We start from the raw sequence: 12,204 nt of genomic DNA, 5'->3' as shown, positions 1-12,204 counted from the left end.
TGATTTTATCCATGACGTATGTAACAAATAATTGAAGGCACATCCTTGATCGAAAGAAAACAATTCTCCTTTATAAAACAATAAAAAAACGCGATCCTTTGTTAGTGTCAAAAATCGCTAAGCGCAAATTCTCTAATTCTATAATCTCATAGAGTCAAATTATTTTATTACTTAAATAGTCCGAGATTATATTTAAATAAATATTATAAGGAGAGTTTGATATAAATGTCACTCAATTATTCGCGCTGACCGCAATAAACTGTATAAATGTCAAATCTACTTCTTCCTTTTTTTTCATTCAATTCCGATAATCCGAATCCATTCGAGAATCCATCTATTTTCAAGGATCTATTTTCCTTTGTAGATATCTGTTCTCATTTGAATGGTTTTTGAAGTTGCGTTTAATTAAATGATTAGTTAGCCTTTCGGCAACGTTAATAATATCGCAGCAATCAGAACTGAGCAAGTTTGCACAACTCGTTATCAAACACTTTAGAAATTTTCGTCGATATCCCAATTCCGCACTAAGTTGAAAACTTCAAAATCGCCGTTGGGTACCTCGGATTTATCAGGTGCAACTAATATCTCGGGTCGCAGTGCCACACAGTCTTTTGGCGAGCATTCGATGCGGCCTTCGGATCCGCAGCTGCATTCGACGCAGTTCCCGGTTGAGTGTGGTAGTATCTCACCCTGTCGATACTCTCTCCCTATAATTCAAGTTTCATGGTATACGAATTTTGTATAAAAAGGCCGGAACCGCATATATTCGTATGAACGCGCAGCTTTTATAATACATAAAAGAAAATATAGGCTTTTAAAGTATATAAAGGCTCATGCTTTTATCTTGCGTCGAGATACTATGAATATTAAACGAACTATTGTGTGTACTGAGATGATGTAGGGTACGAGAGAAGTAAATTTTAAAACAAAATTTTAAATCTTCAAATATTTATATAATAATTATGCTATAATAAAAATAATTTGGAAAATAAATAATACAAAAATACTTCTAAAAAGCTATTAAAATTAGATTAAATAAATAAGTGTAATATATAATACATATATTATTTAATAAAATAATGTATATTATCTAATAAAAGTAGTTTATACTTTTTGAATATATGTAGATATAATTAAATTATTGTATATCGTTTGTGACAAGGAATATCGATTAATATAAAAAAACTCTAAGATTTGTTAAATTAAAATATTACGATAGTTAATTTATAGAAAGAACAAAAATTAATTAATACCCATCACAAGGCAAATGGTCGGTACAGAAGGCGTTGTGACTGACAAAGTGGTATTAATTTCTATGTGCCCTTGTTGGCTAACTGACGAGTCAAAATTTCCAGAAGCCTCGAAGTCTTCCACAATAATGTCTGTCCTCATTTCCAGAGATGAAGTGTAATTGCTTTCCATCGTGGTCGATCGCGGAGAAGATGAGCCAAGTGACGAGGCGATGTTCGAATTATAATCTTGCCACCAACAGTAAACTTCACCGACGACGCATAGGCAATGTGAATTCGAGTCATACGACGGTATCTAATGAACAAAAGGACGCTTTTAGGAAAAGAGTCAGTGGAAAAAATATTAAGAAAAAAAATGTTTAGTTTACACAGAAAATTGGGCCCTTGAAACTATCCATTCGAAACAAAAAATTTACGAAGATATTTGATTAGTACAAGTGTCGCTATAGTACGTATAAAAATCATCAATAGATAGCAAATTACAAAATGGCACGCGTCCAAAATTTAGGTATCAAAATTAGCCAACTTTTTGATAATTTTATTGCATAAAAAGCATGAAATTCTCAACAAAAAAATTTGCTCGAGATACATAATGTAGCCAATTATGTGTAGAATAATTCCTGAAAATTTCAGATCGATTAATTAGTTTTTGAAATTTTCCCTGTTTTACCTAGAAAAAACTTGTTTTCATTTCGCCCCCTATACTAACTGAAATCGGCTATATAGGAAATATTTCAAATTTCGAATTTTTTTCTGAAATTCCTCTTTTTACTGTACATTCTATATACATATACTTTCTATTATTATAATATGATTCATAAAAAAAATCGATTTTTTGAAAGTTTCACAAATTCACACTAGAATAATTTTTTAATATTGAAACGTTAAAAATTTTGAAGTAATTGTAAATAATATAATTGTAAACGAAAAGCTTTTCACGGGCAAAACTTTAGAGAGCCAAATGGATTACACAGTTATATTCATCAGTTTAAATAGAGTTTACTGTAATAGAATTCTGAGAAAGTTAGTTACAGAGATATGAAGCTAAAGATTTTGAAGCTGTGATAAATGGTGATCCTTCTCAGTGCTTTCTCAACACTTAATAAAAAATCAATTCGAGGAAAACGTAGAAGATAGAAAGGGAGAAAAAGACGAGAGAAAAAGAATTTTTACTAAACGTGTAAGAACAAGCATATCATTTTTGTTTCTTATATATAATTTTTGTTACTTTCCATTTAAAATGAAAAATATTTGCTATCTTTAAATCTTCAGTGCCACTCCTAATATGATATACCAGAGGTTTTTGTTAATTTTTGCTATGCTATATTTTTTTATTAATGAAGATACATATATTTTACTTATTACCATTATATTCCTTGATGTCTGGTGTTTCGATTGAAAAAAATTGTTATATGTTCATTTTGATGTTATATTTCTCACAATATTTAGTGTGATAGATACATGACAAAGAGATATTAAGTGACACCGAAAAGTTAATACTCTTCATTAAATTTTTTAAAATAATTTCTAATTTATTTATTTATTGATAAATTATTATTTATTTATTAATTCTTGTAAAGATTTGGAGATTTAAACGTTTTAACATTTTTTCTCCGTAAATTTTCTTTCGTAATATTGGAAAAAAATTTTCTTTATAGAAAAATCGCCAGTATATTTTGTTAGTCGTTACCGTTTGACTGTGAAAATAGGAATTCCCGTCTACGATGCACTTTTTGAGAAACGGATCCTCTGTCGTGACGTCATCATCGCTGTCATCCCGAAACGTAATATCATTTTCATCCAATAAAGCTTGACTTGTCGCTCTCGCAGGTGCTGTAATCGAAATCATAAATGAAAAATTCATCAACAATTGAAGGATTGCTTTTCTCAGTGTGTTTCAATAAATTTTCTTCCTTTGTTAGTCGAATCATTATTTATTTTAAAGAAATGTGATTATTTTAAATCACTTCGTTATTTTAAATCAATCTCTAATTACAATCGTCGCACAATTTATCGCAGCATAACGCATTCCCTTAACAATGAAATCGTGCCAAATTAGATGATCGTTTTAATTGAATCCGCTTGGGAAATTTGCGCGTATGACACGAACGCGTACTCATATGTTCCACAACCCAATTTCGTAATTAGAGCAAGCAATTACGACTGCGCGTCTTAGAGTAACCTAAGGTCTAGATTTACTTAAAATGATCTTTTAAGTAATTTTTTATTCTCGATAAAAAGAAATCTTAACACAATGGAATCGTCATACTTTTTTTAAACTTAGATATTTTGTGTGATTCATATCACAAGATCAGCATCTGTTGAAAATCTGTTTGATTTTAAATTGAACTATATTTTTATATTCTCTGAAAGGTTCGAACCTTTTAGAACCCATCAAATTGGATTATTTGATAAATTAACATAGGAAAAAATTTACAACTTACTGAAAGTTGCAATTTTCTTTTCAGTTATACTAATCTTGTGCAATTATGAAATAATATTGCGTATTCATGTTGAAGCTAAAATATTTCATTTTGTGCGGAGAGAACTATTTGTATATTAGGTCATTATTTTAGACAGTCGTGAAAGTTCATCGGACCGTTGTTCGATCGGGCAAGATTGAACTAATAAAATTGGCGTAGCCTCGACCAATTTTACATTGAAGAGTTAACATATAAATCTTTTTAAAAAATAATATTTTAAATAATAGAAGTAAACAGAAGAATTAAAAAAATAAAAGAGAATGTACTTTAACAAGCTCAACAATTAATATTATGTACTTTTCTGAAACTAATCCGTTAGAATCATCTCATTAATTATTAAACAAATATTATTTTTTTAATATTGCAATTGAAAAAATCTTCGAACTGATCAAAATATCTGTACCCAAAAGGGCACGTATTGATCTTGAGTCTTTCGGATGTTGAAATCTATATGGAAGCGACGAATGTGAAGAGATACAAAGCGTGGTGTAGGTAACAAGTGAGACAAGAGATCGATACGTGAAGAAAATAGGATAGCACATTACGCAAACAAATAAATATTGTAGCCGTGACGAGCTATAACGTGATGAGCTACGAAGCCCTGAGATGACACTAGGATGTTAATCAATCAAACGTATAGTTAGAATGAAAAAGTCAGTTTTTTTCATTTTATATACAGGCGATGTGTACTTATGATTTTCAATTATCTAGGACACTAAAATTAACGATTCAGCTAGCAAATCCATGTGATAATTTTAACATACTCAGAAAGTCTATCATGACTTGATATTCGTACAACTTAAAATATTCAGAATTTATCCATCAATTTGTTTAATATTGTAGGATATTATTTATTTATAATATTTATTATCTATTATTCATCTTCGATATTATGTACGTTTAATATCTTCTACAATTCTACACATGTGAAACGTTTCACTATACAGATGCAAAACTGTTAACATTTTGCGTCATTTTGATGCATGAATAGACTCAAGTACGTCAAGTACATGCACCAAGTACGTCAAAATTGGTACTTCACATAATAAAGCATTTGTATGACGCCATGTATACAACAGATGTCTTTTGAAGTAGACATCTTTTGCTCTGCTTATACAATATTGATCGTATAATATGCAATAATAATGTCACTGTCATAATTTACCTTCGTATACGAAGCAATCCATATAAAGTATGAATTTCTAAAAAACATTAGCAACGAATTACTTTTTTAGCGTTTTAAGCTCTTTGAAATAAATTAAAAACATCGTACTTCTTTTTAAAAAATTAATTAAAAATGATCTAAATAACAAAATTTCAAATTGCATTAATTGGGTTATGCAATAATTATTATAAAAGAGACGACCTGTCATAATATTCATTTTTACAAGTTTATAAACGTATAATCTTGTTATATCATATAAAAAAAGTAACGGATTTTTCCAAATGGTATTCAACCTATTTCATTCTATCCATTTGTTACAAAATAAGTTATATTTAGTTTCAGTAACTTCCTAATTGTCATTCGGCGTATATTTATGTTGTAAACTATAAAATTGGAAATTTACTGCACGAGCTCTGATTAAGTACAGTTTTTTTCTAGGGCAAATGCTTGCTGAGTTACCGCAAACGAACGCAAAGTAATGAGTGACTTGAGTTTTTCTGCTCGACTATTCTTGCGACTCGTTGCAACTGTGCAAGTCATTACGTGAGCGTGAAGAACTTCTATTCAAAAAATTTCTTTTGTTTTTAACCGTGTCTGACAAAAGCATTTTTAATTAGATTTTCAAATGCTTGTGACCACACCGCAACCGTATATAGCATATATCAATACAAATATGACAAACCGCTGTGCGATATTTTCTGTATCCGGCGTGTGACCTAGAAACATTTATCTGCAGAATCTAATAATCAAATTTTGGAACACTATTACTGCGGCTTTAAAATTTGGTACTATTTGCAAGTGTTAGAAATCCAAATGTAAAATGTATATATATATTCATTCTTTAATTAATAGAGATTTTAAAAATTTATTAAACAAAAAAGATTATTTTATTCTTACATGTGCTTACATTGTAATGTAAATATGAAGTTAAAAACATTCGTTCATCAAGGTTACTTTCATGAATTATGAAGGAAATTTAAATTATCAATAAAATTGCAAATAAATTATTTTTGAGAAAAAATAGATGTAATATATGTAATTCTGAGTCATACAATGTTTAATAATGCCAGTTAATTAAACAAAATGTATATACATTTTCAGAACACTTATGTTTATTCTACATATTGTATATTATCATGTAATATAAAACGTGTCCAGATAAGATTTAATACTAATAAACAGAAAAAATGTAACGAAGTCTTTTTAGCATTTTTTTAACGAATCGATTCTTGAACTGACAGGATGTACATTCGAAGATTCTTTTGAAATTGCGAACAATGGCGCCTCGTTAGCAAGGTGTCCGCTAAAGCGTCATTAATTCAGTAAATCAATTGCGTTGCTTTATCTTCGCTGCCCTTTATCTTTCTCTCTCTCTCTCTCTCTCTTCCCGCTACCATATTAAATTAATTAATAGGTAATCAATTAAAATGTGTTGAGTTAATATTAATTGTTATTACAGTTAATCGTACCATTAATTCAATTAATTAACGGATTAATTTAGTCAACGTGTCTGTAAATCGTATGATATTTTTTATGCAGATTAAATTTAAAATATCGGTCTATTTTTTTTAAATAGTAAGGAAAAAATAAATCAGTTATAAAGAAATAATTTTTATAAATTATCTTACTGTACACTACATTGAACACACATAATAAATTGTTTTCAACCAAGAATACGCGTCTCAGATACGCATCCATCGACTATTGTGAATATGCAAACGGATTTACAAGTATTGCGATTACTTAAAACATATTTGTAAATGCAACACCGAACGACGGTGTTCAGCGCTTTATCTACGGTATGCAGCGACCACTGATGTCGTATAATCTGCATTGAATTTTATCTATTATTACGCATACAGCAGATGCTAACAATGTTATAACATCCAAGAATCAATTTTGCTTCCAGATATTCAATACCTTTGAAGAGTGAAACATTGACAATATTACTATAGATAATAATTTGTATCAATATTAGATTATCGTCCTTGATAATTAAATGTTGGTTGTATGATGTTACAATTATCAAACACAGATAACGAATGATGTTTGACAACGAATAAATAAGAATATAATATTTTAAGATATTATAATATATATATTATCGTAAAGTAAACGGAAGAAACTTAACGAGTTATTAATAATAAGTGTGTGCCTATATTTAAAGAAACAATTTATTTTCCAAAATTACGAAGAGTAATGCTTCACTTATGACATCGTTACAATTTACTTTTTCAGTAACAATAATGAATTTAGCCCGTTTACTTTAATCTCTCATATTTTATCTTTATAACTCTTTAAAAAATATATTGTATTATTTTTAATTGTCTAGAAATATTATTTTATAATAGAAATTTAAATATTGAAAAATGTTTCATATTTCATATCTTATATAGATTGCATTCAGATAGTTACGGCCAATACTGAAAATCTGTGGTATATATATATATATATATATATATGTAACGTTAACTATAAATTTTCAGTATTGGCAGTGAATATTGAAATACACTCTTAATAACAATATTAAAAAATGTTTAAAAATACGTTTAATAAAAATTTTTAATAAAATCTGCGTTCGTAAATTACAATTTAATTTCTTAAAAATAAACATATATTAAAAAATAAGAATATTAATGTAAAGAATTATTGAGGATTTATTAGATATAAATTTAATATAAAGAAAAATAAAAAACTTGCTATAGAGACTAGAATTTAAAATTTTAAAAAATATTGAGTTTTTATTATTAGACAATTAATATTGAGTATTAAATAACGTAATTTTTAAATCTAATATTTTATTTTAACATTATAAAAAATAATGAAAAGGTATCAAATACTTTCTAAAAAAATATACACCTAAAAGCATAAATTAAATTGAAGATAAGTTATATTAACTCCAGAACATTATAAAATATGATACAGTATGTTATATTCTACAACCATATTTATTGCATATATATTACAACGTGCGCCATTTTTTCATAGCATATGACAAAAGGTTTGAAGTTTGAACGTTGAGAGAAGAACAGGATTATAAATCTCTTCCACTAATTTTCACAGAGTACAATATTTATTACTCTTATCAAACTTTAAAGTTGCCACAAGGTATAATATATTTAGTTATATTTATTAGTTATATTTATTACATTTAGTTATATTTTGCGAATAGCAATAAATTAAAGCTACGGTACGTATATATGATATTAAAAAAACTTACATATATATGCTATAAATGCTATTTAACAGTGTAAGGATTGTAATTAAAATTAAAATTAAATTTTAAATAAAATCATTGATTTTAATAGAGAAATTTTGAAGAAACAGCAATAAAGTAATGTATCCGATATTTCGGAAGGATATAAAGAAAGAAAGAAAAAAAGATTCTTTTTAAACAAGAAATTTGTTCGCTTTCCTAGAAATTTTTTATTTACTTTTTTGTAAATATCTCATTTAATTGGAGGATAAAATGATATTATGGCCAGCGCGTAGAGATATAATGGCTCCTCTTAATGCATCTCCATTATTAAGTGGCAAATTCTAGTGATTATTTTGAAATTATTTGTTCAGTAAGTCGCCATTATACCATGACGCTATAATATATCAATACACAATAGCCAGCATTTATTATAAAGCATTTATCTTAAGCATTTCGAAACGTTTTTAAGGTTTAATATTTAATTAAACTTTAATATTTAATTGCATATATCCCTTGTTCTTCTCAAATTTGAGTGTATTATCACGCGAATTTAAATATTACATATTTAAATATGTTATTTATTTAATATTTTATTTGATTGAACCTATTTTAAGTTACATAAAATTAAACAATAGCTTGGCATTAAATAATAGCATGCTATTAAATAATAGCGTAGCATTTTGCTAATGTGGTCTTCTGAGCGTGTTGATTACTGGCGGCCTCTTTATTGAGGTTTTCATATCAAAATAATTATTCAATGAATTAATTATAGTTCTGTTAATCTATAGTTTATGTTATATATATGTGTGTGTGTATATGTTCTATAGATTTTTAGTACTCAGCAAAAGGAATTAAATGTACTTATATACATTTGCATACATTCTACAATATTTTATTTTTTTGTTAATTTTTTAATCAAGTAATGTTTTTTTATACAAAACCAATTTCTGAAATTTGATTTTGTGGAAGACCACATTATCACCTCTGTGGTAATATGACCTCTCTGATTCTCTTCTATCATTATGCAGTGTCGTTATATTTTTATAAATAATATCCTAAGTAATAAAATGTTTCGTAACTTTGATTTTAGAATGGAGTACACAACACTTTGACGAATGTAATCGTTAAGTTTTAAATTTAAATATTAATTATTAATCAAGTTATTGTATAAAATATAAATAGGGTCATAATCTCCTCTATCTATTTTCTCCTCTATCAATTATTAAATCAAATTAACCGTTTCGTTATATTTCTTATATACTGCTATATTGATTTTTAAAAATTAATGTGCTTTAAAAAATCATTAAAGTATGCGCGATAGAGATATTTTTTTTATATATTTAAAAAAAGATTGAAAAATCTGGAGTTAATCCCTCACAATATTATTTCACACGAACTTGTGAGCGTTTACACGAAATTATTATATAATTCTGCATACACATTTATTTTTTGAGCGTCGGATTTAGCTCCACGCGATCAAATCCTTCTCTCAAATTTCAACACGTGCACGTCTGTATTTGTACATTTTCCAAATACAGAATGCGTTAAACGTAACAACAAAAAATAACATATTTAATACAATTTTTAACAATAGCAAAACGTAATAATATATTTTCTACAGTTTAATAAATACAAAATAATAACATATTTTCTCATTGGAAATGATAATTATAAAGGCAGCAGGTGTGTGCCGGGAAACATATGTACACCTGCGAGTACTGTGCATTCGTACTCACCGGCTATTGAACGGGCGATGTGATAGCGCATCAGATAGCCGACGACGAGGAGCATCCGCTGGAGCCTCATCGTTCCGGATGAAATTCCGCGTGGAATACCGAGAGCCGGCTAATCGGGGCGCCGAATCGGGAAAAGGCACGTGAACCTCGTGGTAGTTCGCGACTACCCCCCTGATATGAGGGTTTCGGACGCGCGTATCTCTCTCCGCGTCTTTTTCTTTTATCTACGCTGACATTCGTCAAGGCCTTGAAATGGCCTTGGAGGCCTTGGAGCACGGTGACCGTCGCCGCGGAAGGCAATTCTCTCCCCCGGCAACCCTTCGTCCTATGTATATGCGCGGTTACCAGTACAGTCAACAGTCGACATTTTCACGCCACGCACGTCAAGGTCCAACTGCCGAGTGGCCAATCCTCGGCAACCTCGGCTCGCAGGTGCAGCAGCGGGTCTCCAACGACGCCTCGGGAGTATGCGCACGACGTGAACCGTCGCGTCGCTTTGGTCCTCTCTTCTTCTTCCTGCGGCATCATCCCGGCTGCATTTGGTACTTGAAACAGCGGATTTTCCAAGTGCGTTTTTGCAGCCTTTAGAGAGAAAGAGATTTAAGAGAGCAAATTACTTTTTCAGGTCAAACAATAACAATATTTAAAAATTCATTTGAAGAAGACTGCTAAATAGACTTGTTCAAATTTTATGAGAATATATAACGTTTAATAAAAAAGTTTATTTTTTTGTGCAAAATTGTCAAACGAGACAATGTCGCAGTTATTGATGCATATGTTACTATTGATGGATTTATTTTATTAAACTGCTTTTGTGCGATTCATGTACATCTCCATGGTTTGCATAATTTGTGTTTGTACAATGTCTGTATATAATTTAAAAAAAATTAAAAATTTTCTTATAAAATACCGTTTAATCAGCCAATATCATTCAAAAAATTTTGATGATATTAGCCCGTGAATATGTTTTAAAATCAACTGTAAAAAACAAAACAACAAATATTTGTTATAATAAAATTTATTGTTATAATAATCTTATAATTGATTTTATGCAGTAAAATAACTATATTTTTCTGAAATTTTAAGCCAATAACTTTTAAAGTAAGCGGATCCAATTAAACTTTCGCGCGAATATTTATTATTGTTTGATCAGTATATATATATATATATAATTTGATTTAATTCTTAATATTACTTCCTCATCAAATTTTCAAATAAGTATTACAAAATGCGATATCATATAAGAATTAAGCAAACAAAAAAATTAACTTCTAATACATTTGAGAAATCGTATCGTAGCTGCAGCGAACAGAATATCGCAAGAACAGTGCCTGGCTGCTACAAGAGCCGTGTTTGACAGATGCAATGCTTGTATTGCTGCAAGAGGTGCACATTTCGAACAAAATCTTCATTAAAAAGTTTATAAATAAAATAATTAAAATAATAAATTAAATATATTTTTTTCTTTTTTCGTGATTTCCTGCGAAACAAAGCAAAAAGGAGCATATGTCTATAGGACTTTTTTTCTTAGTTTTTTACTCCTCTACACGCTCCCGAAGTTTTGCCATTTAATTTGGAAACACCCTGTATATATAATTTGATTTAATTCTTAATATTACTTCCTCATCAAATTTTCAAATAAGTATTACAAAATGCGATATCATATAAGAATTAAGCAAACAAAAAAATTAACTTCTAAATCAGTAAGGACCAGTTGTTCCATCTTTCGGCAAATTTACGTGTAAATAGCAAGATTATTCAATTATATGCGCGGATCTGGCAATTTACCTAATGCGTAAAATTTACCAAAAGGTGAAACAATCGATCCTAAGAGAATTATGCTTAAATTTTACACAGATATTCAAAAGTAATAATAGGACAACTCATTTTTGTATTTTGGGTACTGTTTTTAGATATAGCACATACATCTTTGAGGGAGTGAAATTGGATCGTATCATTGCATTGTGCTCTTCAATTAAAAATTGATCTACAGAATGTTTGAAATACCATAGTTATATCTCGATATTTTGGAGTAGCTGGAATTCTAAAAGTACTGCACGGTAAAATGGAATACATAGAAGGATGAAAAAGAGGATACGAGATTATATCACGTTAAAGTGTTAAACATTTATTTATAATATATATTTTCGTTCACATCTGTTATTATTTATTGTTAACAATCATTTCTCTTATATTTTTCAATATTAAGCAAAAAAAAACCGCCACTGCCGAAACCCGGGATTGAACCGGGGACATTTAGATCTTCAGTCTAACGCTCTCCCAACTGAGCTATTTCGGCTCACACATGCGATTTTCTTTAAAAGCTTGAAATGTATTTTTTACAGTATATATATATATATATATAATTTAT

At 29.0% G+C, this 12,204-nt stretch overlaps 1 protein-coding gene and 1 non-coding gene across 2 annotated transcripts; both read right to left on the bottom strand.

The window, feature by feature from the left end:
• Nucleotides 1-238: 238 nt before the first annotated feature.
• On the bottom strand, nt 239-10,222 carry LOC108727833 (uncharacterized). Its single transcript, XM_018456100.1, has 4 exons — nt 9,834-10,222; nt 2,941-3,083; nt 1,254-1,545; nt 239-707 (listed from the first exon to the last, which is right to left on the bottom strand). The coding sequence occupies exons 1-4, from the start codon at nt 9,901-9,903 to the stop codon at nt 493-495; spliced, it is 720 nt and encodes a 239-aa protein (XP_018311602.1). The 5' UTR covers nt 9,904-10,222; the 3' UTR covers nt 239-492.
• A 1,837-nt stretch (nt 10,223-12,059) lies between these two features.
• TRNAF-GAA (transfer RNA phenylalanine (anticodon GAA)) lies at nt 12,060-12,132 on the bottom strand. The gene has a single exon. It is a non-coding gene; the product is annotated as a tRNA-Phe (tRNA).
• Nucleotides 12,133-12,204: the final 72 nt, after the last annotated feature.

The sequence above is a fragment of the Mycetomoellerius zeteki genome, unplaced genomic scaffold (genome assembly GCF_001594055.1).
Source record: "Mycetomoellerius zeteki isolate Tzet28-1 unplaced genomic scaffold, Tzet1.0 scaffold55, whole genome shotgun sequence".
In the NCBI taxonomy this organism is placed as follows: Eukaryota; Metazoa; Arthropoda; class Insecta; order Hymenoptera; family Formicidae; genus Mycetomoellerius; species Mycetomoellerius zeteki.
The sequence above is the reverse complement of the archived record's forward strand: the minus strand, read 5'-3'. Positions and strand labels throughout refer to the sequence as shown.

Excerpts from the sequence above, each read along its gene's own strand:
- LOC108727833 (XM_018456100.1), bottom strand. The coding sequence starts at position 9,903 with ATGAGGCTCCAGCGGATGCTCCTCGTCGTCGGCTATCTGATGCGCTAT. Across the intron at positions 1,546-2,940 it reads CCTATTTTCACAGTCAAACG|ATACCGTCGTATGACTCGAA; the intron begins GTAACGACTAAC and ends TTTGTTCATTAG. Across the intron at positions 708-1,253 it reads GACCATTTGCCTTGTGATGG|GGAGAGAGTATCGACAGGGT; the intron begins GTATTAATTAAT and ends CTTGAATTATAG.